Source organism: Balaenoptera acutorostrata, chromosome 14, assembly GCF_949987535.1.
Source record: "Balaenoptera acutorostrata chromosome 14, mBalAcu1.1, whole genome shotgun sequence".
NCBI lineage: Eukaryota > Metazoa > Chordata > Mammalia > Artiodactyla > Balaenopteridae > Balaenoptera > Balaenoptera acutorostrata.
In genome coordinates, this window is record NC_080077.1 from 55,511,245 (window position 1) to 55,538,993 (window position 27,749).

General features: G+C 35.4%; 1 protein-coding gene across 2 annotated transcripts in view; it reads left to right on the top strand.

Moving 5' to 3' along the window:
• Nucleotides 1-27,749, top strand: part of HACE1 (HECT domain and ankyrin repeat containing E3 ubiquitin protein ligase 1) — a 95,121-nt gene that overhangs the window by 18,006 nt on the left and 49,366 nt on the right. Inside the window, exons 6-10 of one of the 2 annotated variants that reach the window (XM_007190630.2) lie at nucleotides 2,999-3,130; nucleotides 13,698-13,780; nucleotides 21,347-21,443; nucleotides 22,406-22,507; nucleotides 23,500-23,606. In XM_007190630.2, coding sequence (XP_007190692.1) covers nucleotides 2,999-3,130; nucleotides 13,698-13,780; nucleotides 21,347-21,443; nucleotides 22,406-22,507; nucleotides 23,500-23,606 — 521 coding nt within the window. Of the gene's footprint in view, nucleotides 1-2,998; nucleotides 3,131-13,697; nucleotides 13,781-21,346; nucleotides 21,444-22,405; nucleotides 22,508-23,499; nucleotides 23,607-27,749 lie in introns of those variants that run through there. The other variant, XM_028168710.1, reaches the window with a different exon arrangement.

Below are 27,749 nucleotides of genomic sequence, written 5' to 3' on the forward strand. Positions count from 1 at the left end.
TTATTATTTATTTATTTATTTATTTATTTATTAAATTGAAGCATAGATGATTTACAGTACTCTTAACTGAGCCTTTTGTAGTACGGAAGTTTTAAATTTTGATGTTCAGTATATCAGTTTTTCCATTATGGATTGTGTTTTTGGTATCAGGTTTAGGAACTCTTTGCCTAGCTGTACATTCTGAAGATTTTCTCCTATCTTTTTCAAAAAGCTTTATACTTTTACATTTTACATCTAAGCCTGTGATCTATTTTGAGCTAATATTTGTCTGTGATGCTTAAGTCAAGGCTTATTTTTTTTACCTATGGAGTCTAGTTACTCGCACTGTTTGTTGAAAAGGCTATATACTTCCTGCGTGAAATTGGTTTTGTCTCTCTCTCAAAAATCTTTTGGGCATATTTGTATGGGTTATTTCTGGGTCCTCAGTTCTGTTCCAGTGATCTGTCTGTCCCTTTGCCAATACCACGCTGTCTTGATTACTCTAGCTATATAGTAAGTCTTAATATCAGGTAGAGTAATTCCTCCCACTTTATTTTTCTTTGTCAAGATTGTGTTAGCTACTCTGGTTCTTTACCTATCCATATACATTTTAGAATAAACTTGTCTCTGACAAAAAACCTTGCTGAGATTTTTTATTGGAATTGCATTAAGCCTATAGATCAATTTGGGGAGAATTGACATCTTTACTATGTTGAGTCTTCCAATCTATAAACACAGTATGTCTCTCCGTTTATTTAGGTCTTTGATTTCTTTCATCAGAATTTTGTATTATTCAGCTTACAGATCTTGTGCATGTTTTAAGTGTATAGCTAGGTATTTTATTTTCTTTGGAGCAATTGTAAGTGACATTGTTTTTATTTTTATTTTTTAATTTTTTAAAAATTTATTTTATTTATTTATTTTTGGCCGCGTTGGGTCTTCGTTGCTGCGCACAGGCTTTCTCTTCTTGCGGTGAGCTGGGGCTACTCTTTGTTGCAATGCGCGGGCTTCTCATTGCAGTGGCTTCTCGTTGCGGACCATGGGCTCTAGGCATGCGGGCTTCAGTAGTTGTGACATGCAGGCTCAGTAGTTGTGGCGCACGGGCTTAGTTGCTCCGTGGCATGTGGGATCTTCCAGCACCAGGGGTCAAACCATTGGCAGGTGGATTCTTAACCACTGCACCACCAGGGAAGTCCCGTGACATTGTTTTTAATTTTTATTTCTGCATGTTCATTGATAGTACATGGAAATGCAGTTGCCTTTTATGTGTTGATCATGTAGCCTGTGACCTTGCTGAACTCACTTATTAGTTCTAGGAGTTTTTGGTAGATTCCTTGGGATCTTCTACATAGACAGTCATGTCATCTGCAAATAGAGATAGTTTTATCTTTTCCTTTCCAATCTGTATGTCTTTTATTTCTGTTTCTTCCTTTATCGAACCTTAACATTTTTTTTTTTGTTTTCTAAATACGTGTTGTTAATTCATTACTAGACTTCCCTGAGCTTTGTAAATATCCTCATAGCATGTGTTCAGTACCTTTCAGCTTCTTGAATAGTTTTGAAGGAGTCTGTTATGGAGACTGCTGTTCTCTAAGTGAGACTGGTTGATTTCTAGGCCTGCTTTACAGCGTTATTTGGAATATCTCTTCACCATTATCCTGGAGATTCCTTTGCCTTTCTCTTGTTTTGGGTTTTTATTTATAGGCATACCTCAGAGATACTGTGGGTTCTGTTCCTGACCATGTCAATAAAATGAATACTGCGATAAAGCAAGTCATACAAATATTTTGGTTTCCTAGTGCATATAAAAGTTATATGTAACTTCAAGAAGTGCAGCAGAGTGTTACTACCTATTCTTGAGCCTTTTGGGAGTTCTGTGATCTGAATCTACTTTCTTGGTGCTCTATTACTGGTTTAGAATTCAGCTCTTTGTTCTGACAATTCAGACAAAAGTTTCCAGCTTCCAAAATGTGTTGCTCTTGTATTCTCTCCTTTTCTTTTTCTTAATAGGTCTGTCCTTTAAGAAAAAGTACTCTTTACTGTCATTTCAGTGATGTTTGGGGAAGAAGTAGGAGCTAATGCATGGGTTCAGAGTTACCGTTTTAAAACAAAAGTTTCATGATATATACATATTTTTAAATTTATTTATTTATTTTTGGCTGCATTAGGTCTTCACTGCTGCACGTGGGCTTTCTTTAGTTGCGTCGAGCAGGGGCCACTCCTCGCCGCGGCGTGCAGGCCTCCCATTGCGGTGCCTCTCTTGTTGCGGAGCACGGGCTCCAGTAGTTGTGGCACGCGGGCTCCAGAGTGCAGGCTCAGCAGCTGTGGCGCAAGGGCCCAGCTGCCCTGCGGCATGTGGGATCCTCCCGGACCAGGGCTCGAACCCGTGTCCCCTGCATTGGCAGGCGGACTCTTAACCACTGCGCCACTAGGGAAGCCCCATGATATATTTTTTTAATGGAAAAAAAGTCAGATGAAAAATGCATGGACAGCATAGTCCAAAGTTTTAACATTGATTATCTTTGTGTGGTAGACTTATAGGTGTTTTATATTTTTTTTAATCCTCCCCATATATGTTATTTATATATGTTACATGCATTATGTGTAAAATATAGGAAGTAAAGAATATGACACCTACTGTCATATTAATTACTTTTTAACTTATGTTTGTTTCTGGGGGAGGAAAAATATCCAGTACCTCTTCTCTAGAGATAATCTATACATACAGTCCATGGTCATCTAAGAAGCAGAGTATTTGGTGATCCTAAGTTTAGGATTTTTAACTACTTTGAAACCATGAAATGCTTGATTTTGAAGTACATGGTGGTGTAACCTACATCCTCATGCATATTTTTTCCCCATATAAAAATATAGGAAAAAAGTATATTGGCTTAAATTTTAATTTTAATCTTTAGTGTGCATGTCATGCTCACAGTTGAGAAATAATTGCATTATTTATCTGCTGCGTTTATATGGAACACTCTTGCACAAATGTTAAGTAACCTAAATGGCTGCACAGATACACTGGCTGGCTGTGAATGGGCGGACAGAACTACTCCATGACCTTGTACAACACGTCAGTGACGTCGATGTTGAGGACGCGATGGGGCAGACAGCGCTGCATGTGGCCTGCCAGAACGGTCACAAGACGGTAAATAAAGCCTCGAGGACTTTAAATTAAGTTGCATGTGTTTAAACTTTGAATTCATGAAAAGTTTTCCACTGTGTATAATTGGAAACATGAAGCAAAATCTTATAACATTTTCTGTGTCATGTGGTCTTCTGATTAACATATTTTATGTGGATAAAAGGAACAGAAAATAGTGTTTTTAAATATGTTTAATGTATTTGTAATTTGGATTTCAATTTTATTTCTGATTCATAGATTCTAATAGCTGAATATTTTAAATTTTAAATGTAGTATGTTCACATATAATAATTTTAACAGTTCATAATGTTTATTCTGTCCTCAGTTTTATCAAATAACTTTTTCATATTTTTTACCATTTGCATATTTTTACCCTTAAGCCTCAAGTTTTGGAATTAGTGAAGAAAGTGAGGTCTGACATTGCTTAAATAGTTCAACTTGGATTATCATATTTTTCTGCTCTCTTGGAATATGATTTAAGTGCTAGAGTCACAGCTGTTTTCTTCCTTACGTTTGATTTCTAAAATCATGCATTTGTTTTAGGCAGTACTTTCCTTTTATCCCTATGTATAAACATTTGGCTTTTAAAATTGCTAATAGTTTTCTCTCTCATTAGAAGACTGCTGCCTTATTTAAAGATTGTTAGCTTAAGATTTTAGATTGAATTTCTGCTTTTTGTAATTTCCTATCCTGGTTACTTTCATTTTTTTCCCACATTTAACATTATTGATAATAGAATATTATTTATTTACTAACTAAACAACAAAAACCAATTGAAAACAAAAAAACTCCACCAGCATCTACAAAGATACAGAAGTTTGCTTGTTTATATTTAGTTTTTTGTATACACTCTGAGTCTTATCTTTTTGTTGGGAGAATTCCTAGTGGAATCTGGATTTCTGCCTCTGCAAGCACTTTTTTCCTAACCTAGGTTCAGGATGTCAGATCCTACGTATTTAGATGCTTTATGTATGACCTCAATTCATAGAATATTGCACTTCTTTTAAGATAGTGAGCTCAAGGTCGACATTGTCTTATGTTTAATAAGAGTTGGATAAAAGGAAAGATATATGCTTTTTTTTTTCTTTCCTGGCATTTCTTCTGAACACCAATGTTCGTTTTTATTCTTTTGCCTTTTATCATCTGAAAACTAACCCATTTGTATTCAAGGACTATTCCTTTTCATTACCTTTTACTTTCTCCATGTCAGTACTACTAAATTTAAGAAGTATTCTGTGCGGAAAAAAAAATCATCTGAAATGTTCTAATCTTGACTGGCCCCAGTAAGCAACTGCTGCCTGTTAGAGAAAGAGTCCTGCTGGTTGCTCTTACAGGACAGAAAAGCACCCGCTTTAATATAAATACTCTCTGCCGTTAACAAATGAGTGGCGTGTCATTTACTAAGATTGTAAACCTACCTGTTGCCCGGGAACTTGTGTAGTAAAAAACTGGAATTCAGATTAGGAATTACCTACAAAGGCTAATTTTAGCTGCCTTAAGCCAGTGAAGAAACAAGAATTACGCAAAAAACCTTGGTTCAAAACATGTGCATTACAGGGTGCATTAAAAATTTAGAATTGCCTTCTGAAGTTATTGAAGAGTAGTTAGTATAAGTATAATACACTCCATATGGTTTACAACCTAAAGCAGGCGTGGTAAAGTAAGGGAGAATTCCTCACAGTCAAATGCCTTTGAAGAATTGTATTTTCAGAAGATTTATAGGGGGCCTGAATTCACTGTGGTGATGGGCTTCACAGGGTGAGATTTTGCAGGTATGGTGCAGGAGGAAGAGGACAAAAAGTCATGTTGACTTGTGATTGATTGTATTAGTGAGTGAGATTCCTTTCTGTCATAGTTGGTCCATTATAGTTATCTGTGAGGATCGTATACAAAGGGAATGTTTAGCACTATTTTCTAGTTCATTGTATGCACCTTTAATCCTTCAATAGGGCAAAAAGGAATCTTGAAAAATTAGGCCATCTCCTAGCCTCCAGGCTGAATTATACGTCTAAAAATCTGTGTTGATAGTTGTGCTATTATTACCTATGTGTCATAATTACTCATGTATTTCTGGGACATGTTCAGATCTCAGTGGATGAGAATATTCTTTTATCTTGAGTTGGATATGATTTAAGAGCTCTGAGATATGTTATTACAGGGTAGATATTATTGGTTTTGTTTTTAACCCTTTGTATATCTTTCCATAAGTTGAACACTGAGTCTAAAATGCTTTGTCAGATATCAGCGAATGAAAATGGCCTTTTCATTGTCTCAAAGTCGTCAGTTTTTGCATAAATTCATTAAAAGGTCTTCAAAACTTGTGTCCATGTAGACATATACCAGTGCACATAGGTTTCAAGATTTATATATATTGGTTATATACATATTTTATAGAATAAAATGTAAAACTTTAAAGGGGGAAAGAAACTCCCTTAAAAATATTCTCAAAAGCACATCAGCTCATTTCAAATTAAAGAGGATGATATGATAAAGAAATCCTCTGAAATTTACTTTCTATTCTCATTTTAAGGTAAATCTCAAGAATGCATGAAAAGATTTTAAACAACTGGCTAAGAGCTCTAAAGCTTTGTAGAATTTATAATTGAATACTGTATTCTTGCTTTGATGACAAATAATTTTTAGATTTACATGACTTTTTTACAGATAAAAGATTTGGAAGAAAGATTGATTTTGTCATAACTAAGAAATTGAGTAATTTTTGCCATGATTTCCTATAGATGCATCTGTTTAATTAGAGGTAAACCGAGATAAGGGTCTGTTCATCATCTTGTTGGAAGGAAGTGATTTGGGCAGTTGAAGAGTGCAGCGTGACCATTTTTGTCCTTGTAACATAATAGCACTATGATTTTAAACGACTTCTATTCCTATTTTAAAATGATCAGATGAAAGAAATGATCATAACAACTCCTTAATAATTTAATTTTTTATAAATTTCCTTAGGTCAGCTGTTACTAGCTATACAATACCAGAATTATGGTTTGCCTTTGGATATTGATTTAAAATAAAAAAAAATTTGAGAATTTGGTTATTCATCTGGCTTATTATATAGTCTTTGGCAACTTTTTCTTCCCCTGCCTTTATCTACCTCTTAAGATATAATCTGCTGATTACACAATTAAGGAAAGTGTTGTGAATATTTTGGAAGATACTTAAGAGTAATGATAGTATTAGTACTGTTACTACCATTATTAATATTGATGATGTGATTCTGTAAGAACAGTACAAAGAGCAGTATCTGGACTCTTCATTCATTTGCTCATATGCAGTAAGCTAGGCCCAATGTGTTGTTTGATTTTTAATCTCATTTTTAGGAAGTGTAGTAAAACCTAATATTATCTACATAGGTATAATTGACTCCATTTTTTTTTGGCCATAAATTGAACTTACTTTTTGGTAATTTTTTTCTTTGCCATTAAGTCTTTAAGATTTATTGATGTGTTGAATTGCCACAAATGGTTGATTACTGTTTTCCTGGAATAACTTGGACTTAGAAACTCTAGAGAACTGTCAAACTGTTCAATCTCAATTTCTATCAGTTAAAGTACACAGCAGGATTCGTTTTTGGACTAATTTCAGTTCACTTAAGGAAATTTTATTTTTATCACAATAGACTTCATATTGCTAAATTTAGGTAACTGAATATGAAGGTTCACAAACAATATGAAATGATAGTTGAACCCTGCTTAGAGTAGATTATCTTTGATAGAACTGACTGCATTTTTTTTTTTTTTTTTTTTTTTACTGAAATTGTAGGCTTGTTAAGGAACAGTGCTCATCTACGTTCAGTCAGCTCTCTTGATATCTTCAGCCAGCTTCCAAGCTTTTCATCCAGAGAATTACAGGGCAGCCATGCAAACTTAATTGAAAGCTTTTGCAAAAACATTAACTAGATTCAGCCTTGAAGCACGAAGGTAGATGTACTTAACATTTCAGGATATGTTTTCAGGTTCAGAGTAATTTTATTTATTCTAATGTTAGAATTCTCCTTTCATCACTTCTGAGAAATGTGAGCAAATAATAGGAAGTTCTGTTACTGTGATTCTTTTTCTAACACAACTGGGTAATATTGATTTTTTGCTAGGTATTACATAAGGGTTCAAAGTCTTGATAGGCTTAGGTGGTCAGGTTTCTAGAGAAAACCTATAAACACCAGTCACTGACTAGTGAGTTGGACATTTTTCTTAGTGCATAAGTTGTTTGCGCATTGCTGTCCTGTCATCAGAATTACTTTTAATAAGAGATGAAAGATGCTTTTTTGTTGTTTGGCTATCATTGTTTTAGTAAATGAGAATACAACTTATGTTGTATGGTTTAATATTGGTTTTTACTTCTGGTTTAATATTGAATATCTATTCCTTTCTACTTTGGTCAGTGTCGTTCAGAGAGTTGACATTGATAACGTAGAGCTGCCTTGGATTTCTTGCTTTGTAACTTATCAGTGTATTGGGTACAGGTGGTCTTGGTTAGTCACTGCCTTCAATTAAATGAGTTTTGAGATTGACCCAAACATTAGCTTTGCACAGTAGTTTTCCACTCAGGATGTTGTTTTATCATTTGAAAGGTCATGACGTCTGTTGAAAGTGTGCTGTTTCTTAAGGATTTCTTGAAGGCCATGTGAAAATCACCTTTCAATGCTTTTCTTTCAGTATTCCTTCCCAGCTCTTCCTTACTCTGTAAGGAGGAAGACTCCCATTGTAGATTATCTAGGAATAGGATAATAGTGTGTTTTTTTTGTTTTTGTTTTTTAAGGGGGAGAGGGTTGGACAGGGAATTTGAAGGTCTGAATTATTTTAAAAACATATTTTGGTGATCTGTATTATACACATAAAATGATTTTAGTTCAGTGTACTTCTTAAAATTATGTTATATTAACTTGAAAAATACAGGTAATCAGCTCTCAGCCACAGATATTTGTTAGTATACTTTTACATGTTTACATTTACTAAATTGTAAGCTGCTGAGCTTAATTTTTGCAAGTAAATCAGAAGCCATAAAAGTTTGAAAACAGAGGAACTTAAGACCGTTGTAAATTACAGTGATTTATTTTGGACTTCATGGCTTATAGTCTGTTAAACAGACACAATGCAGTTTTCACAGAAGTACTTGTGTGTAGGGGTTTAGGGGTGAGAAATTTGCTAAAACAAATTGAATCCAAATCTGTCATAGAGAATCCTATCAGTTTTTCTGGATAGCACGAGTCACCATCTAGCATACTACATATTTTATTTCTCATGTCCCTTTGTTTTCCTTTTTCACTAGAATGTAAGCTTCATGAAGGCAGGTGTTTGTCCATTTTGTTCATTGCTGTGACTCTAACATCTAGCACATACTACTAGCACATACCAACATTGAAATTTTTGTTGAAAGATGGAATGGGCTAGTCAAATGCAGTATCATTCCAAGCAGTTTTTTCTGCCATTTTCTTTCCATTTCTAAATGTTTGTAATTTTTTTCTTTTGTACCTTTAAGTGAAGCGTATATGGATAGTGCTGATTCTTATAAAAGATAGTATCTGGTTTGTTTATTGCTGAAAATTTCTGCTTTTGAGACTCCTTAGGGATTGTAGTGGTTGAATCCAGAATTTATTCTCTTTGATTTTGTTTTGCCTTATGCTTCTGTATAATTTAAAATCTTCAAGTAGTATTGTTTCTTCAAGGGCTTTTATGTTTTTAATTTAATAAATAGTTTCCTGAATTCTCCTAGTTTCAAAGTTATTTTGCCCTTCGTTTACATAGACTGGAAATTTTAAAAAAAACGAAACTTTTAAGTTATGTGACTTTCTTGCTTCTTTTATTATGCTATTTAATCAATAATTGAATTCTGTGTTATCCTTACTCCTCCTGTTTCAGAGATTTTACAAAAAGAAATCGGCAAACTTTTTTTAAATCACAAAGATTGATGACTTTTCACTCATGTCAGTGCTGCAAGGCAATTTTTTTTACTCTTTACGTTCAAATCCCTTTATGTATTTTTTTTCTTCTTACTCTGAGGGAAATGGGTTTTTCTCCCTCTGACTTCAGGCAGCATTTTATCTACAAGTGAACTATTGAAAGCTTTTAAAAAATATGTGTTTCTTTTAATAGTTGTACATTTTGAGGATCTTAATTGAGAAAATTTTGTTAAAACAGAAAAGCAGATTTATGAATGTAAAAGAAAATGCTGGGATGAGCTTTTCCACTTTATTAATCAAGTGTTTTTCTCTGTTAAGAACAGAATTTTTAATGTATTCATAGGATATTTCCTGTGTACAAGGGTATGATAGAAACGTATGACACAGAAATATTTGTGTGTAGGGGTTTAGGGGTGAGAAATTTGCTAAAACAAATCATGCTGTCTTGCTATGATTTGCCTGAAGTTTGTCTTACCACTTTGTAGAGGAATATGTTAGTCTAATGTTAGTCTAATGGCTAATTTGTTTTACTGTTAGCTCTACAGTATAAATAAAAATACAGAAATACTGTAAAAAGTATGTGAATTTAGAAATGGCATTATTTAAAAACTAAACGGAAATAACTGTCTAGGCTCTTGAGCTTGACTCTCAAATAGTTATTTAGTAGGGAATTAGTAGATCATCTGTGATTAATGTAGCTTATGAAGATATGCCAAATTAGCCAGAATACTATTTAGTATTCTGAATTTAGAAAAATTAGAATTTCTGTTTTTTGGTAAATTGCCTAGTGGTTATGACCATGGGCTTAGGTTTTAATCCCCACTCCCCTGTTTATTTGTGTGTTGGGGTGTGCATTACTTGACCTCTTTGAGATTCAGTTTCCTACTTGTGAAAGTGCAGAGAAGGATATCAACTTCCCATCAGGATGCAGTAAATGAAATGATAAATGCTTATTAGCTCAGTATCCAGGCACATGCTAAGGTTATTCATACTATTATATCATTATATAGTTTTAACAATTATATAATTTTTATGAATGCATAGTATGTTTTGTTAATAATTACTTTATTTCAGCTTCTCTCTGGATTGCTGGGTTTTAATTGAATATTAATACGTATTTTTGAGATAATTGCTTTTATCTCTCCTGAACCTTTTTGAGAGATGGCTTATTGTCTATATAATTTCTGTAACAGTCAGTGAAAATTATTGCTGCTATCCATCTCACTTCTGATTTGGGACCACATACACACAACTTCTAGGTCAGATATCAAAAAGGGCAAAGCCATGATCAAAAGGCTCCAGTGGGCCTTGCCTTATAAAATAATAACCTAAATGCTTATTTTCGAGAGCAGTACTTGACTGCTTGTCCACAGTTTAAGAATTGTATAGCTGATAATAAAGTTTTATGTAACAATGTTTCTATTACATAGATTTTCAAATTCCTCCTGAGATAGAAGTAAATTCAAATAGTAATAATACATGAATACTATATCTTAAAATATTTTATTTTTATCAAAATCTTTGTAATAAAAAATTATAGTCCTTTAAATCACCCTTCTTTGTCAATTCACAATCACTAGGCAGCCATTTTCAGCTCTTTTAGCTTTTCTTCTGGTATCTATTTCCACATAATATGCTTCTACTGCTCTTTCTCAACTTATGACTTTTAGATATCACTGAATCATTTCTTGTTATGGTGAGTGAGGGTTTAACTCATTTAAATCCTCTTCCCATGCCCTGTCGCCCCATTTCTAAAATTAATTATATCATAAATTTTAATGAGACAATATTAGTTGCATATACAGTTAGGTAAATATTGTTTACTGCTGAGTCAAGTAGTGAACTATAATAACATTTTCTACTAGGGTGACTATTAGCTTAGCTCAGTTTTTGTTTTTTTTTTTTTTTGGTGAATCAGTAGTTCTTCCTATATGCTCCCACAGAATCTTTCTCAGTACTGTTTTCTTCAAAGACAAATTCATTAGATAATGTCACTCCATTGTTTTTCTCTAAACCTGGGAATTTCTTAGTATCTCCTGTGTTTGATCTTCAGTATTCTAGATTCCACATCTTCTATTTTGATGTATTGCCTTGTTTGGAGGAGGATATCCTCCAGTAGCTTCTTCTTGAGAAAAGGTACGTTGGAGGTAATTTTTTTGGAAATCTTACATAGCTAAGCCTATTTCTTATTTAAAAGCATATATTTGAATGATAGTGTGGCTGGCTATAGAATTCTACATTGGAAGTCATTCACCTTACAATTTTGAGGGCATTTCACCTTTTAAATTTCAGTGTTCCTGTTGAAAAGTTTAATGTCAATCTGAATTCTGTTTATCTCTGGAATCTTATATCCCCAGTATTATGAAATTTCACTTTGATGTGCCTTGTTGAAGGTCTTTTAATTTATTAGACTGGGCACTGGTGAGCCTTTTCAATCTGGCAACTTGTGTCCTTCAGTTCTGGGAAATTTTTTGGTATTATTTCTTGATTACTTCCTTTTGGTCTCCCACCTCCTTCATTTTCTTTATTCTCAATTTCTACAGTGACTCCCTGGATTGATCTACTAGTTTTCTCATTTTTCCTGTTTTCTTTGTCTTTTTGTTTCTTGTAGAATTTTTCAACGTTGTATTTCTAACTTCTATTGAATTTTTATTTCTTCCATCATATTTTTGATATCTTATTCTCTGAATATTTTTCCCCCAGCATCTTGTTTTTGTCCCATGGATAGTATTTTTTCTTTTCTCTCTGAGGGTATCAGTTACTTTTCTAATTTTTGTTGCTGTTTTTTTGGTTCCCTTTATTGTCTTTATTTTTCTTACGTCCTTTTTCTGTTTGTTTTTCAGGTTAGAGGCCTGCTTCAGTTGTCTCTTAAACATTGTCTGTCCATTCATGTATAGTGGTGAGGCACTGAAATGGGGCTGAAAGCATTGTGTACATGAGCTGGGTTTGTTGACTGGTCTCACTGTACGTCAAGGTTTTTTAATCTTGGCACTATTGATATTTGGGGCCTGAACATTCTTTGTTGTGGGGCCTGTATGTAGATTGTCGGATGTTTAGACATACCCTGGCCTCTACCTGCTAGCTGCCAATTGGACCCTCCCTTCTCCAGTAATGAAAATCAAAAAAGTCTCCCAGCATTGCTGAATGTCCCCTTGTGGCCAACTGGGCTATGTCACTGGTGACTGTAATGCCAGTATCAGTCAGACTCTTCTCTGGTGCCACTTTCCAGATAGCAAACTTTCAGTCCCTCCTGCTTAAGCTTTTAAGCCTGGCTACTGGATTTCTGGGAGCCTAGCGGAGCATGGGGGCTGGAGGTTTTCACTTAATTAGTTGTTTTCAGCATGGCTGCTCATCCCTGCTCTTCCCTGTATTTCTTGTCTGCCAGTCCAGAGCCTCACTATTCACTCTGTCCAGATAATAAACCTCCCTACTTCCAAGACGGATAGGGAGGGATAGTGGCTAACTGTATGGGATGGGGAGGAAGGGTCCTGGGGGAGGGCCCAGCTGTTAGGTTTTCAACTACTTCTCCTGTCTTAGCTCTATGTAACTATCCCTGTCTTCCAAGATACCTGTTACTTCCAATTCCTGTGTTGTGTGTGTGTGTTCAGTAGTGAGAATTTGGTGGTTTCTTGTTGGAATCTGCATTTGCAGACACTTAAGACTTCAGCTTTCTTTGATCTGCTAAGTCAGTTACTCTTCTTTCACTTGCTTGCCATTTCCCTAAAACTTCTGACTTATCTACTATGCGTTGTATTCTTTGCTGTTCTTCCTTCGAGTTTGTAGTCTTAATATTTTGCTGACATTGTACTAGGTTTTAGAGCAGCAATAAAGATGAACATGTGTGTTCAATCCAGAAGTAATTATTAAACAGTCTAATTCCAAAAACATTTAAGTTTTTACATCTTGTCTTCCTTTTTGCAGGAGAAACTCAAATGAAGATCATAGGAATTAAAACCAGAAAAGATTCTCTTTTTTAAGGTTTTTCAGGCAAGCCTTGCCGTATTCCTAATCATCAGATATTTATTTTTAAAATTTTATATTAGCTTATTTTCCCTTAGTACACATCAAATGATTGCAGTCAGAGAAACTGAGTCAGTATTGGCGACTGTCAGTAGCAAAAGAACTTCTTAGCTTTTTAATATTTTGTACTTTAATAATTATGCTCTTTGAATTTTGAGAAAGTTAGAGCTCTGGTGCCAACTCTGTTTTTAGAGGCAAAAAACTGTTTTTTTTTTGTTTTGTTTTTTTTACACTCTGGTTTTTAAATTCAGGTATCTAGAGCAGCACTATTCAGTGCTGCCACATGTGGCTATTTAAACTTAATTATAATAAAATAAAATTTAAAATTCTGTTCCTCAGTTGTGCTAACCACATTTCAAGTCCTTTGGTAGCTACTATACATGTCAGTGATTTTCTAGAACCTTCCCAGGTTAACACAATTTACATTACATTGATAATTCCACATATACTGTGTAGTGCCTGAGGCTCAGAGCTTACCAAAAAGTGGAATTTGTTCAGCCATCATAATTGGCATGTTCCTACTCTTTCTTGTTTAAAGCTTCAGGTTGTGGTAAGAACTTTCCTTATATGGACTAAAATTGTGATAACTGTGTCTTTGTTTAACTTCTCTGGCTTTACTTTTGTTTCTTTTTCCCCCAGACAGTGCAATGCTTGCTAGACAGTGGTGCTGACATTAACAGGCCGAATGTATCAGGAGCCACTCCATTGTACTTTGCTTGCAGGTATGATAATTTATATTGCCAGATGCTCTCATTAAAGAATGTTGAATCTGCTGTATTTCCAAACACAAACATTTGTGTGTATTTTCTAAAACTCTCCTCTTTTCCTAGAAATACTATGCTCCCTTTTAAGATGAAGTATATAGCATTACGGTTCTGTTACTTAACTGCATGATGAAAAGTGTTTTATATTGCCAGTGTTTTTATATATCGTAAGTGGGAGCTTTTGATTTACTTGATTACTTAGATTTTAGAATTACTTAGTAATAAAAAAGACATACCAATAATCCAGTAATTTTCATAGTTTTCTTTATCAAGTATCAAGTTAGTTCCAATGGGATAAGCTATTAAAGTATGCCTTAGTTCAGAGCCATGTCTTTGCTTTCTCTGGATTTGTAACTTTAAAAAATTTCTTGAATCATTCTTGTTAGATATTGAGTTATGCATTAAGTTGTCCTGGTTCATTTTCTTTTTTCCTTTTTTCTGGTTCATTTTCCTAAAGCATACGTTTTGTTCATTGATTCATTCATGTAATAAGCATTTAGTTAGCATTCACTGTGTGCCATGCATTATTATAGGCATTAGTGATACAGTAATAAATAAACCCCAGTCCTTAAGGAGCTAACAGTGTAATAATTATACACATACCCGCCCCCCCATAATATGTTATGTAAATTTAGTTGCAATTAGGAGCAGTTCACGATACACTTGATTTTTCTTTTTGGTTTGGATTATAGGAATTGTAGTATTTATTTAGGCTCTATTTTAGATATAATGCTCTCCAGAAAGCTCCTCTTTTCTTATCCTTTTTCCTGTTTTATGTCATTTTACTGGAGGTTTGTTTTATGTTTTATTTTTTATTTTTATTAATTTTTTTGGCCGCACCATGTGGCTTGCAGGATTTCAGTTCCCTGACCAGGGGTCAAACCTGGGCGCTGGCATTGAAAAGTGCTGAGTCCTAACAACTGGACTGCCAGGGAATTCCCTGGAGCTTTGTTTAAGATGAAAGATCTGCTTTTCTTCTCGTTTAGCTTTTCTTTAGGGTCTCTGATGTTGCTTTGGTCTGACTGATTCAAATCATCATTGAACAGCCTTGAATTAGAATACAAGGACTTTTGGACCTCTAGACTTCTTGATCTTACCTGAATCCAAGCTTTTTCTTATGTTATACTTACAATTTGATTGCTTAGCTAGAACACAAATTCCTTTTTTAGTGTCCTGAATTTATGAATAATATCATTGTTTGATTCCCTGAAATCATATCCTGTCTTGAGGGGTTATCTTTAGATCAGACCTTTCTTTGAAGCTTCAGATTTGAATGGCCATCTACCTGATATACATCATCACTTGCAAGTCTCATAGAATCTCAGATATTAGCATGTCCAAAATATAGCTTCTGATTTCCTTTTCAAACCTTTCCTCCAGTTTTTCTCATCTCAGTCATTGGAACCCTTATCTTCACTCAGTTGTGTAAACCAGAAACTGGGTCATTATTTTTTATTTCTGTCTCTCTCTCTGACCCTCAACTTGGAGTATATTAGTAAGTTCTGTAAATTCCACTTTCAGAATACATTCTGAATCTCATTACTGCTCTCCACCTCACTAAACCACCTTAAAGTTGTTACTTCTTGTCTAGAGTACTGCAGTAGTCTCTTAACTGGTCTTCCAGATTCCTCTGTTGTTTCCCTCCCTTCTGTTCTTTCATCAGAAGCCAAAGTGACCTTCTAAAAAATGAATTGGCTGTTGTCACTTTGTGCTTAAACCTTGTATTTAAACTTTTCAGTGCCTCTTTGTTGCATTTCCAATAAAATCCAAACTCTGCCTTCTTCCACGTGACCTGCATGGTCTGACCCTGCTTAGCTCACTGTGCTTCAGCTACATTGGTTCTCTTTGACTTCCCCCAATACATCAGACTCTTTCCAGCAGGCTTTTCTGTGTGCTGTTTATTTTGCCTGAAACGTTCTTCTGTAGACTTTTGATGTGGCTGACTCCAGGTCAGTGCTTCACTGTTACTTTTTAGGAAAGAATTCCTGGTCAATCTAGGTAGGCCTCTCCCCATATTTCCTATCACAGTATCATGATCATTTCTTTCGTAGCACTTTGTATTTTATAGTGTTTATGTCCTTGTTTATAGTGTGTCTCCCCTGCTAGACTGGAAGCCCAATGAAAGCAAGAATTTTGTTTTATTCATCACTTTATATTCCATGTGTAGTACAGTGCTTTGTGCTTAGATGCTTAGTAAATGTTTTTGAATGAGTGAGTCACTATAGTTACGTTTTTGAAAAATATATAAAATAATGCCATGTATACTGGTAAAATATAGGCATATATTAGTGTCCACATAACTGTGATATTTGTATAGTTAGTCTGAGCATAGGGTTATGGTAAAAGAATTTTTTAGAAGTACTTTCTGCTAGTATTGTATACCCATCATTAAGTTTTAATCTAGCAAACATTAGATCTCTTTGAACGAAGATGGCTAAGCAAATATGATTAAAATAGAAACTAGAATATAAATTCTTCATTGTTGCAGGATGATAAATATGGAACATGGAAAATGGTTCATTTTATAGGCAGACTTCTAATTATATTCATGATATCTAGATAGAGGTATACATTAAAAATTATAAATTATTCCCAATGTATTGTCTCTGATAAATGAAAGGGAAAGGAATGTGAGAAATAGAACAAGTTGATCCTGCAGACAAGTTACAGGGGTCTAAGATAAAAAGCTGAACTTAATGTAAATTTTTATTGTTGAGGGATGTTACTACATATGTCATATGTCTAATTCAGGGATTAACTGCTAAAACTGTTTTCTTTAAATCGAAAAGGTATTGAAATATATAGGAGGCAGGGTTCAAATCCCATCCCCAAAGCTATGCAACTTTAGTCAAGTTTCTTGACCTCTGAAGCTTTGTTTCTTTGTAAAGTGGAAATGCTGATATCTGCCTCGTGGGACTACAGTGATAATTAAATGAGGTGGCTTGTATAAAGCATCCTGCAGAGGATTTTATACTTAGTAGTTGGTAGGTGCTCACTAAGCTCTAGCACACTTTTCCGCACCCAGTGAGCACAAAGTTGTATTGTCCTCTTTCAATTTCATTGCAATGCATGGTTTTCTAAGAAATTTGACTCTTATCCTATCATACAGGCAGGCCTTTTCTTTTTTCCTTTGTATTCTATTCTAATTCTGAGCACTATTTAATAAAGTAATGCTTCTGTGAGTAAGTCATTTCAGATTGATTTTGACCTAAGATTATGACAGGAACTATTTCCCAGCCACTTTTCCTCTCTAGGTATTTTGTACAAGACATTCTAATTCACTAGCTTTCTTTCATGTGGACTGTAGGCACACATATATTGACCTCCCCCCTCCCCCTTCAGGTGCCTTTGTTTTCAGGACTTTTATGTGGTATCTGCAAATGCTTCAAGTCCTTAAATGATTAGATTGGTTTTATATTCGTCATAATACTTCCCATTCCCTTAACTGGGTTCCTCATATAAAGGTTTGGATGTATAATGATTTTCAAATATTTTCTGTATCTGCAGATAACTTTTATTCTGTAAAGGAAAACAAGGTTTAGCTGGGGTTATATAGATACAGTAAATTAGTGAGATTTTTATGGAATTTTGGAGGTCTGTAATAAAGTGAGAAACAGGTAAGATTCTGAACATAGTTTGCAGCTACTGCCAAGCAACTCCTTTCAATTAGGAAACTCCCAATCAAAGTAGCTACGTAAAACAGTCCATAGATTCAAAATTGCAAACTTTTAGAATAGAAAAGGACCATTAGAAAATATGGCCTCTTGCGCGATGGTGAGAGGCCCGCGCACCGCGATGAAGAGTGGCCCCCGCTTGCCGCAACTAGAGAAAGCCCTCGCACAGAAACGAAGACCCAACACAACCATAAATAAATAAATAAATAAATAAAAACAGAGCAACCACAGGGGATACGAGGAGAAAATAAAAGATAAAAACACACTAATATTAAAAAAAAAAAAGAAAATATGGCCTCTTTGTTTCATAAGCAGTTCCAAAAAACGTTGTTATATATATAGTACATATGCACTGTTAGCCAAGTTTTCAAATTGTATCACTGCAAGAGCCTGAAGTTAGGAGACTTGAAAGTGCTTGAGAAATCAGTTCTAAGTGCTTTAGAAGCACTACAGGTTTCTGATTAGTCAAATCTTTGCCAACTTCTTAGTTTCCAGAAAATACACTGGCATTTCCTTGAAGGGAGTATTATCTCAATCAATATAAAAAAATAAGTTCAATTGTAAAGAATAATTATTCATTGAGCAAATTTTTGCAGTTATTTGAACTGAAAAATCTTTCATGCGACACTTTGAGCAGTCTGTAACAGGATAATCTTTATCTTTTGCAATATCACACATGGGGCACTTGAGGCCCTAATGAAGTTATGCAGATTTTATATATTATTAGCAATCATTTCTTTTAATTTACTTTTGAAATGAAATGCCACCTGTTCACAGATGAGATTTTAATGTAGTTTTCAAAATTACTCCAGCTTTCTAAAAATGTCATAGTGGTATTTTTTTCTTGATATTAATTATTCTTGTTGCTATATGTGGTACAAAATTAATCCTAAATAAATTACGATTCAGGTCTTTTTGTTATTTTTGTGTAGCTTAGTACCTTATTTAATGCTTACTTGTCAGATGAATGGTATCTAAAATTAAAGCCCATCATATAACTCAACAAGTATATTGAGTACATGTTATAAGCCATGCTTGGTGTTATAGAACAAGGGTATTGTCAAGAAGTTTATAGTTTAGTTGGAAAGATTAAACACATCTAACACAGATAATGAATAACTGTAAAAGAAATGTCATTAAAGTTGAGCAGAATAACTTTGCAAATCTGGGTTTCTCAGAACCTTGGGTCCTAGCAAAGAAATCACTGACTCCTTAAATAAATTAAGCTCAAGTTAGTTTCTTTTCACTTAGGTATTATACGGAATAGAACAGTGTTAATTATAAAGTAATTCGTATTAGCTGTAATATATAATGTGTTGGCCAGCACGCCCAGCTGACAAATGACAAATGATGCTTGATGAAGATTTTTCTTAATGTAGACTAGTAAAATTAGTTACTGTTGCTTTTGGAGGGATTGCTGATGTACTTGCTTTCTTAATTTTCTGCTTTTTCTGGAGTAAATTAGATATTGTTCTTAAGTTAGTTTTCGTCTGTCGATATTTGTATTAAGGAAGGTAATCAGTATTACAGTAAAGTATCAAGAGAGTGATATACCTGATGTCTGCCACCAGCTTCCTAGTATGATCCTATTTTTTTAAATTAAGTCCAGTTATACTTTATGCAGCGTCATTTTGTGGAAAAGAAAGAATAGGTTGTTTTTATTTGTTTGTTTTAAGTTTCTGAGGAATCTGTGTAGTCTTTGTGAAATAACATACCTTTTTAGGTAATGGTACTGTGGGAAGAGTATTGGTCTAGAAGACCAGAGATCTGAGTTCTAGTTTCACTTGTGCTTGAATAGTAATTTTTTTCATCTACAAAATAAAATTCTTTTTTTAAAATTAATTTTTATTGGAGTATATTTACAATGTTGTGTTAGTTTCTACTGTACAGCAAAATGAATCAGCTATACATATACATATATCCCCTCTTTTTTGGATTTCCTTCTCATTTAGGTCACCACAGAGCACTGAGTAGAGTTCCCTGAGCTATACAGTAGGTTCTCATTAGTTATCTATTTTATACACAGTATCAATAGTGTATTATGTCAATCCCAATCTCCCAATTCATCCCACCTCCCTGCTTTCCCCTCTTGGTGTCCATACGTTTGTTCTCTATGTCTGTGTCTCTATTTCTGCTTTGCAAATAAGATCATCTATACCATTTTTCTAGATTGCACATATATGCGTTAATATACAATATTTGTTTTTCTTTCTGACTTACTTCACTCTGTATGTCAGTCTCTAGGTCCATCCACATCTCTACAAATGACCCAATTTCATTCCTTTTTATGGCTGAGTAATATTCCATTGTATATATGTACCACATCTTCTTTATCCATTCTTCTGTTGATGGACATTTAGGTTGCTTCCATGTCCTGGCTATTGTAAATAGTGCTGCAATGAACATTGGAGTGCATGTGTCTTTTTTTTTTTTTTTTTTGCCTTTTCATGTGGGTGATGATGCGCCTGTAATCGGGAGCGGGAGAAAGCGTCGGCTCTGATGTTCTCCTGTGGCTTTCTTGTGCTTGCATTGTTAGTTTTTGGGGATTTTTTTAAAGATTTATTTATTAATTGATTGATTGCTATGTTGGGTCTTTGTTTCTGTGCAAGGGCTTCCTCTAGTTGTGGCAAGCGGGGGCCACTCTTCATCGCGGTGCACGGGCCTCTCACTATCGCAGCCTCTCTTGTTGCGGAGCACAGGCTCCAGACGCGCAGGCTCAGTAGTCGTGGCTCACGGGCCTATTTGCTCCGCGGCATGTGGGATCTTCCCGGACCAGGGCTCGAACCCGTGTCCCCTGCATTGGCAGGCAGATTCTCAACCACTGCGCCACCAGGGAAGCCCGCATGTGTCTTTTTGAATTATGATTTTCTCTAGGTATATGCCCAGTAGTGGGATTGCTGGGTCATATGGTAGTTCTATTTTTAGTTTTTTAAGGAACCTCCATACTGTTCTCCATAGTGACTGTATCAATTTACAAAATAAAATTCTTTGATCAGATACTCTTCCAAACTGTATGACTTCCTTGGGCATTTTGTAAAATTAGCTTTAAACTTTAATGTCCCTGCATTATAAATTTATTTTTTATTGTCTGTGTGTAGGATCAGATTAGCTCATTTAATAACGAAATGTAGAGTCTAGTGATTATTACCCCCAAAGCAGCTTCCTCCTAGCTTAAAGAGTGGTTGTTACACCTACTTGAAAGAGCAATTAGAGAGAATGGGGCATGTGGATGAGAGTTGTTCATTCTAGATCAGATTGAATAGCTGTCAGCAGAAGCCAAACTGAGTGGGTTGATAAAATTAAGGTTGGCAGTTAGTTAGTATTTTTGGCTAATGAATCCCCCCATTTACTCATTTTGATATTTGTCTTTTCTCCTTCCTTTGTTTTTATTTTCTTACCACATATTAAAGTGTCATAAAATGTACTTTTTTTTTTTTTTTTTTTTTGTACTTTTGTTTTGAGTATTGAGGTTCTTTTGGACTAAGAAGTCTGGAGACTTGGATGTATGTGGTAGGAAGGTGGTCAGGCTAGAGTTGAGAAGGAAAAGATTGGAAGAAAAAAATAAAGCATAAGCCTGAGTACCAGCAACTTATCCCAGAATATTATGATTTATTGTAGGTAATGTGTCCCAAGTTCAATTCTAAGATTCAGTAGGCCAGTTTCTTATCTAAATTGTAAAACTATGACTTAACGTTGGGAAGTTTTTCTGACGGTTGAGGTTGTAGTTCAGATCTTCCTCTCAATTTTTAAAAATTATTAATCCTCTGTTGATTGATACTAACTGTCCATAATTTATAGAGAAAGACTTAAAATTAAAAAGGTTATATGTTTAAACTTTGTTTCTGTACAGTCATGGTCAGAGAGACACAGCACAGATTCTTCTGTTGCGAGGAGCCAAATATCTGCCAGATAAAAATGGAGTAACCCCTCTGGATTTATGTGTACAGGTATGTTGTTAATATATATTCTTAGTCCCTTACTTTGTAAGAGAAACTTACAGACAGATAAGCTCACTTTTTTTCCTCAAATGAGAGGATGGGTGCAAAGATTTTTGTTCTGTTAAGAATATGATCTTTAAAAGGACCTGTGATAGTATAAGAAATATATATTGGTCTTTATCCCAGTTCCTAACACAAGAGCTTCTAAGACCCTTGGAATCTCCAGAGTGATAAGCATGTCTTTTTGTATATTAATGAGATGAGCCGTGGCTGAAAGGCCCTAGGTAGCTTCAGGAACAGGGCTGGTTGACAGATGAGCCAACCATGTAATTAGAAGGCAGTTTCCTCTCCCACCCCCGGGGAGGAGTCAGGGGCTAGAGACTGAGTTTAGTCATTCAGGCCTGTGTAATGGAACTTTCATAAAAACCCGAAACCGTGTGGTTCTCAGAGAGCTTCTGGGTTGGTGACACATCAAAGTGCTGGGAGGGTGGCACGCCCAGTGAGGGCATGGAAGCTCTGTGCCCCTTCCCACATACTTTACCCTGTGCATCTCTTCCATTTGCCTGTTCCTGAGTTGTAGCCTTTATAATAAACAGGTAGTGGTAAATAAAGTGTTTCCCTGAGTTCTGTGAGCTGTTCTAGCAAATTATCAAACCTGAGGAGGAGGTCGTGGGAGTTCCTTACTTACAGCTGGTTATTCAGAAGTATGGGTGACCTGGACTTGTGATTGGCGTTTGAAGTGGGGGGCACTCTTGTGGGACTGAACCCTACTGTGTGGTCTGCCCTAACTCTAGGCAGTTAGCATGATAATTGAATTAAAGTGTAGGACACCCAATCGGTATCCACAGAGAACTGGAGAATTGGTTGGTGTGTAAATCCCACATATTTGGTTTCAGACTTATATATAGAAGAAATGTTTTCCTTTAGGAGTTTTGTTTTTAAACCTAGATAATTTTATATCTTGTTTTTAGGGTGGATATGGAGAGACTTGTGAAGTATTAATTCAGTATCACCCTAGGCTTTTCCAGACAATTATTCAAATGACACAGAATGAAGATCTCCGAGAAAACATGGTAATGTAATTGTGCTGGTAGCTGGTAAATGAACAAGCTTTTTTTTAAAAAAATTAATTTATTTATTTTTGGCTGCATTGTGTCTTCGTTGCTGCGCGTGGGCTTTCTCTAGTTGTGGTGAGCGGGGGCTACTCTTTGTTGTGGTGTGCAGGCTTCTCATTGCGGTGGCTTCTCCTGTTGCGGACCACAAGCTCTAGGCATGTGGGCTTCAGTAGTTGTGGCATGCGGCTCAGTAGTTGTGGCTCGCGGGCTCTAGAGCTCAGGTTCAGTAGTTGCGGCACACGGGCTTAGTTGCTCCGTGGCATGTGGGATCTTCACGGACCAGGGCTTGAACCAGTGCCCCTGGCAGGAGGATTCTTAACCACTGCACCACCAGGGAAGCCCCTGAACAAGCTTTGTTCATGTTTGGTGTATATGGCATTTTACAAATGTGTTTATTGATTTTATTATTATAAATATTAAGAAATTTGAATTGGCTTATCTGCATTATAGGTTAAGTATGAATTATATAAGAATTAATAAACTTTATGCTAATATTTGGCCCTATGAGTCTTCTGTCCTCTGTGCCTTTGATCTCTCCTTAAGATAATTAGAATATTTCCCATAGGTAGAGGAAAAGAATCTGAGGAATATCATGTTACGATTAGTAATCACTAGTTTACTGAGCTCTGTATTTGTTAATAGTTCTACTCTTTGAATAATTACAGAGTTTTTTTCTTACATTTTTAGAAGTTTGGAATGAATTTTCCATGAATAAACTTGGTGATTTCTGTTCTATTTATACTTTTTCACTGGGTGATTTTGAACAAACATTGTATGTCATCTTATATCTCTATAAGCTTTTGATTTTATGCAAGACCAAATAACTGTAAAGGACTTGATTTCAACTAATTGAGCTTTGGGATACTTAGTAAACTAATAGGTACTTAATTTCTTGACAAAGTTTAGTGGATTATTATGTAATCACATTTTTTTATTTGTAAAACATTTAGTTACGGCAAGTTCTGGAGCATTTATCTCAGCAAAGTGAGAACCAGTATTTAAAGATTCTAACAAGCCTTGCTGAAGTTGCCACAACAAATGGTCATAAGTTGCTTAGGTAAGTGTTTCACAATATAAGCAAATCAGTAGGCAGCAATATCTGTCAGCTTTGTCACTTTTTAGGCTTTTCTGGGAATAGTTTATTTTGTTGATTATTTTGTTGATGTCTTTTGTCAGTGTTAAGATGTTCTAAACATTTGTTGAGTTATCACTGTTTGTTTTGTTTTAAAGGATCAGGGCAATCAGCTATTCCTGAGGAGACTTTAGCCTGTCTAAAGAGACTAAAAGTAGAGACTTACTTAAGTGGATTTGGGCTTATGTGTCTAGAATTTTAGAAAACGATTGCTTAGACTAGTCATGTAAGTAAAATGTTCATAAAAAAGAATCAAGAACGTAGTTTAGGAATCTTGATCAAAATCTTACAAAACTGGGTATAGGCTACTGTTCAGCCTTGCAGTATTATACCCTCATGCTTCTTTATAAAGTTTTCTCCCTGAACTGTCCCCCTCAGTTCAGTTCTTTGTTTTTTCCAATTCTGTGGTTTTAATGGCTCATCACTAAGTCCATGAAGTTAATGCCTTTATATATTTCCCTGTACCTCCGCTTGATTGTATGTGGTTAGTCACCCCAGTTAGGAGTAAACAGCCATTTAAAAATGGTTAATGTGTTATTTCTTAGCTTAAATTTGGCCCACTTCTGTTATGGATGCTTTCTTCCTTTGACTGGGTTTGCCAAAAAGTTCGTTTGGCTTTTTCCGTAAGCTGGAAAAACCCAAATGAACTTTTTGGCTAACCCAATAGTTTTCTTTTCACGTCAACTTTTAATACATTGACAGTATTAGAATAGGTCGTGGTCTTCTCTCACCTCTGTATGTGGAACTGGACTTTGTTCCTCCCAACTCTATGCTGCTTCTGTAAATCAGCTACATTGTCAAGTCCATTATGTTAGCCCTTTATTCCTGTCTTCCTTCGTACTTTTCATATACTTCAGACCAGAATCACACTCTGTACTTTTTGCTTAGAAGACCCCTTACACTTCATGGTCCAAGATTACTTTCTTGTGTTTTTTTAGCTGTTAAGTCTTTCTTCAGCAGTCCTACTCAGTATGCCATTTGCTAATTTTTCTATTATTCTCTTTCTACTTTTGAGGCTACTTTAAACTTTGTCTGTAAGATTCATTGAATTCCAGCTTTACATAATGCTCTCCTTTTATTAGTCATTTCTGTTAATCCATTTACATGGTGAAGACTTTCTAAGACATACTGAGTAAAAGCATGGGCTCTGGAGTCAGCTAGACTCAGATTTAATCCAGACATCACCATTTACTGTGTGACCCCAGCAAGTAACTTTTTGGAGTTTCCTTTCATCATCCACCCATCTATCCAATACATATTTTTGAGTGCCTGCTATCCACTAGGCCATCTGCTGGATAACAGTGAGTAAAACAGGCAAGATCTCACCCTACATTTAATTTACAGTCTAGTCAGGATTTTATTTCCTTGTTGGAAAATGATAGTAAATGTCTTAATGAATTGTTGTAAGAATGAAATGATAAGGTTCTGTAAGCATAGTGCCAACCATTGTGTCTGGCCTGTAGTAGAGATGATGATGATGCTGGTGATAATGATGGTTCTCTTTTAAATTCCTCATAATACCTTTAACCTGTTTTCCTACATTAGAAAACTTGTTTTTTCTACTTAAGTCTCTGCCCTATTTTCTGCTCTTCCTAATAATCAGAAAGCATTTATGTTTCTGTGTTTTTATTTTAAGTTCACCTTTAATACGTACTTAAGCAGGTTCTAATAAGCTAAAGAACATTCAGATACATTATTTCCTTTAAACCTCACAGTAACTTTGTGATTTAGATATTATCTCCATTTTATATATAAGAAAATTGAAGTTCAGTGATTTGCTAGGCTAGAAAAACCAGGATTTACATCCTTACTAATTAATAAAGAGCAGATCCTGGGCTCCAATTTAGCTCTTAAAAATGACAGGGATATTAGTGGAACAGGAGAAACAGGGTAGGAAAGAGGGATCCGTGCCAGAACAAGTTTTAAAATTACCTTGCTAGACTTACTGCCTCACCATTTACCGTGATACCTTTCAAATGTCTTATAGAGTATGTTATTATGGCCAATTTGGTCTGTAAACATCTCTTTGTTGGGATTGGTAACGAGTATTGGGTATTAGTATTGTGTTAGAATTTACTGTATTGGTACCATCTTGGCAAAACCTAGTCTTCCTGCTGTGTTTCTCCTTTACTCTCACACTACTACCACATCCACACTCCTTTACTCTCACACTACTACCACACCCACAACACTTTGGAAACCAGAGGTGGGAGTTTTTATTGCCCACACCAAGCAATTCTTTGACACCAGCCGGGTGTCCTACAGTTTACCTCAGTTCTGCCTAGAGATGGCATCAGATCCCACAGGTTAAGGGCTCAGTCCTAGGGGACTGTCCCCCACCACAGATGCCACTTGGAATTAGTGGATCCCCAGATTACCCACAACTTTTGTTACTTGACTACAGACCAGAGGTTTTCATGACCTCCTCCCCTTTGGATTCAGTTATTTCCTAGAGCAGGTCACAGAATTCAGGGAATCACTTACTTTTGTTTACCAGTTTATTAAAGAATATGATAAAGGATATTGATGAACAACCAGATGAATAGATACATAGGATGAGGTCTGGGAGGGTCCATAGTACAGGAGCTTCTGTCCCCATAGAGTTGGGGAATGTCACTCTCCCAGTTTGTGGATGTGTTCGTCAACTTGGAAGCTCCCTGAACCCCCCCATATTTTTGTTTTTTATGTGGAGGTTTCATCACATGGGTGTGTTGATCATTAACTCCATTTCCAGCCCCTACCCTTCTCTGGGTAATGGGGGATAAGGCTGAAAATTCCAAGCCTCTAATCATTGCTTGGTCTTTCTGGTGACCAACCCCCATCCAAAAGCCCGCTAAGAGTTGCCTCATTAGAGTAAAAGCTACTGCTATCACCCAGGAAATTCCAAGGGATTTAGGAGCTCTGTGTCAGGAACCAGGGTCAAAGACCCAATATGAGAACAGAAGGTGCTCCTAGTGCACTTATCACTTCAGAAATTACAGGGTTTTTAGGAGCTCTGTGCCAGGAAAAGGGGTGGGGGCAGAAAACAATATGTATATTTTTTCTGTTATCTCACAGCTACCAAAGTAGATTCTTAAGAGGACCTCGAATACAAATCATTCCCCCCTGCCAGTTTAGTTTAATGGCACATTTGTAGGTTGTCTTTCTTTTGTTCATTTGTCAATCATTTTATGTTTCTTAACCCACAATGTGATGTAATTTTGGCCACTTATTTTAATAGATATTTTAGTTAAGAAAATAATTCAAATACGTATTAATTAGCGACGATTGAGGTGTTATTTAGCATACTTTCGGAAAAATGGATAGCCTTTTGTCTTAAGTGATTCTAGGAATATTTGCTGAAGATAATAAATATTTACTGCGGGCCCTTTTGCACATAGTGTTGTGTTTCACTAAGTAAGTGAGTTATCTTGCTTCCTATATGTTTATGATTGAAGGTAAAGATAGTTGCCAATGTGCAAATGAAAAGAGAATTCACAGCTATTTGCTAAGTAAGACACTAAATGAAAGTATAATCTTATATTAACAAAGGTAAGTACATTGACAGGGCTTTGAATTAGGAAACTAATTTTTAAACTTTTAGTTTGAGACCTGGTGGCTTGGGAAGAAATTATCATTTTATGATGAGCTGGAGCAGTTTGTGATGAAGTTTGGATTTTATGATCTTTTCGTATAATACGAAAGAGATATTTCACTGGTTGGAAAGTGAAAAATGACATTTTTTGGATCAGTGACTGAACTTGGAAGAAGTTTAAACTGGGTAAAGTAATATTAATATAGTCTAATAATCTTAATATTAGATTGTTATTAGACTATATTAATAATTGATGATGTTCAGACTACATTGTATAAGAGAATACTTCTTACCTTAAGATAACTCATGAAGTTCCCTAAATCAGGTGCTTAAAACAAGTATTTATATGTATGGTAATTTCACAGAGGAAAATTAAATTCACATCTTTCTCATAGAAGAACTTGAGAGTCATTGGAGTTAACTTTTCCAACAGCTTCAACACAATAAAAGAAGGAAATAGTTTCAACCATACTGCATTTCTCTTTTGTCAGTCT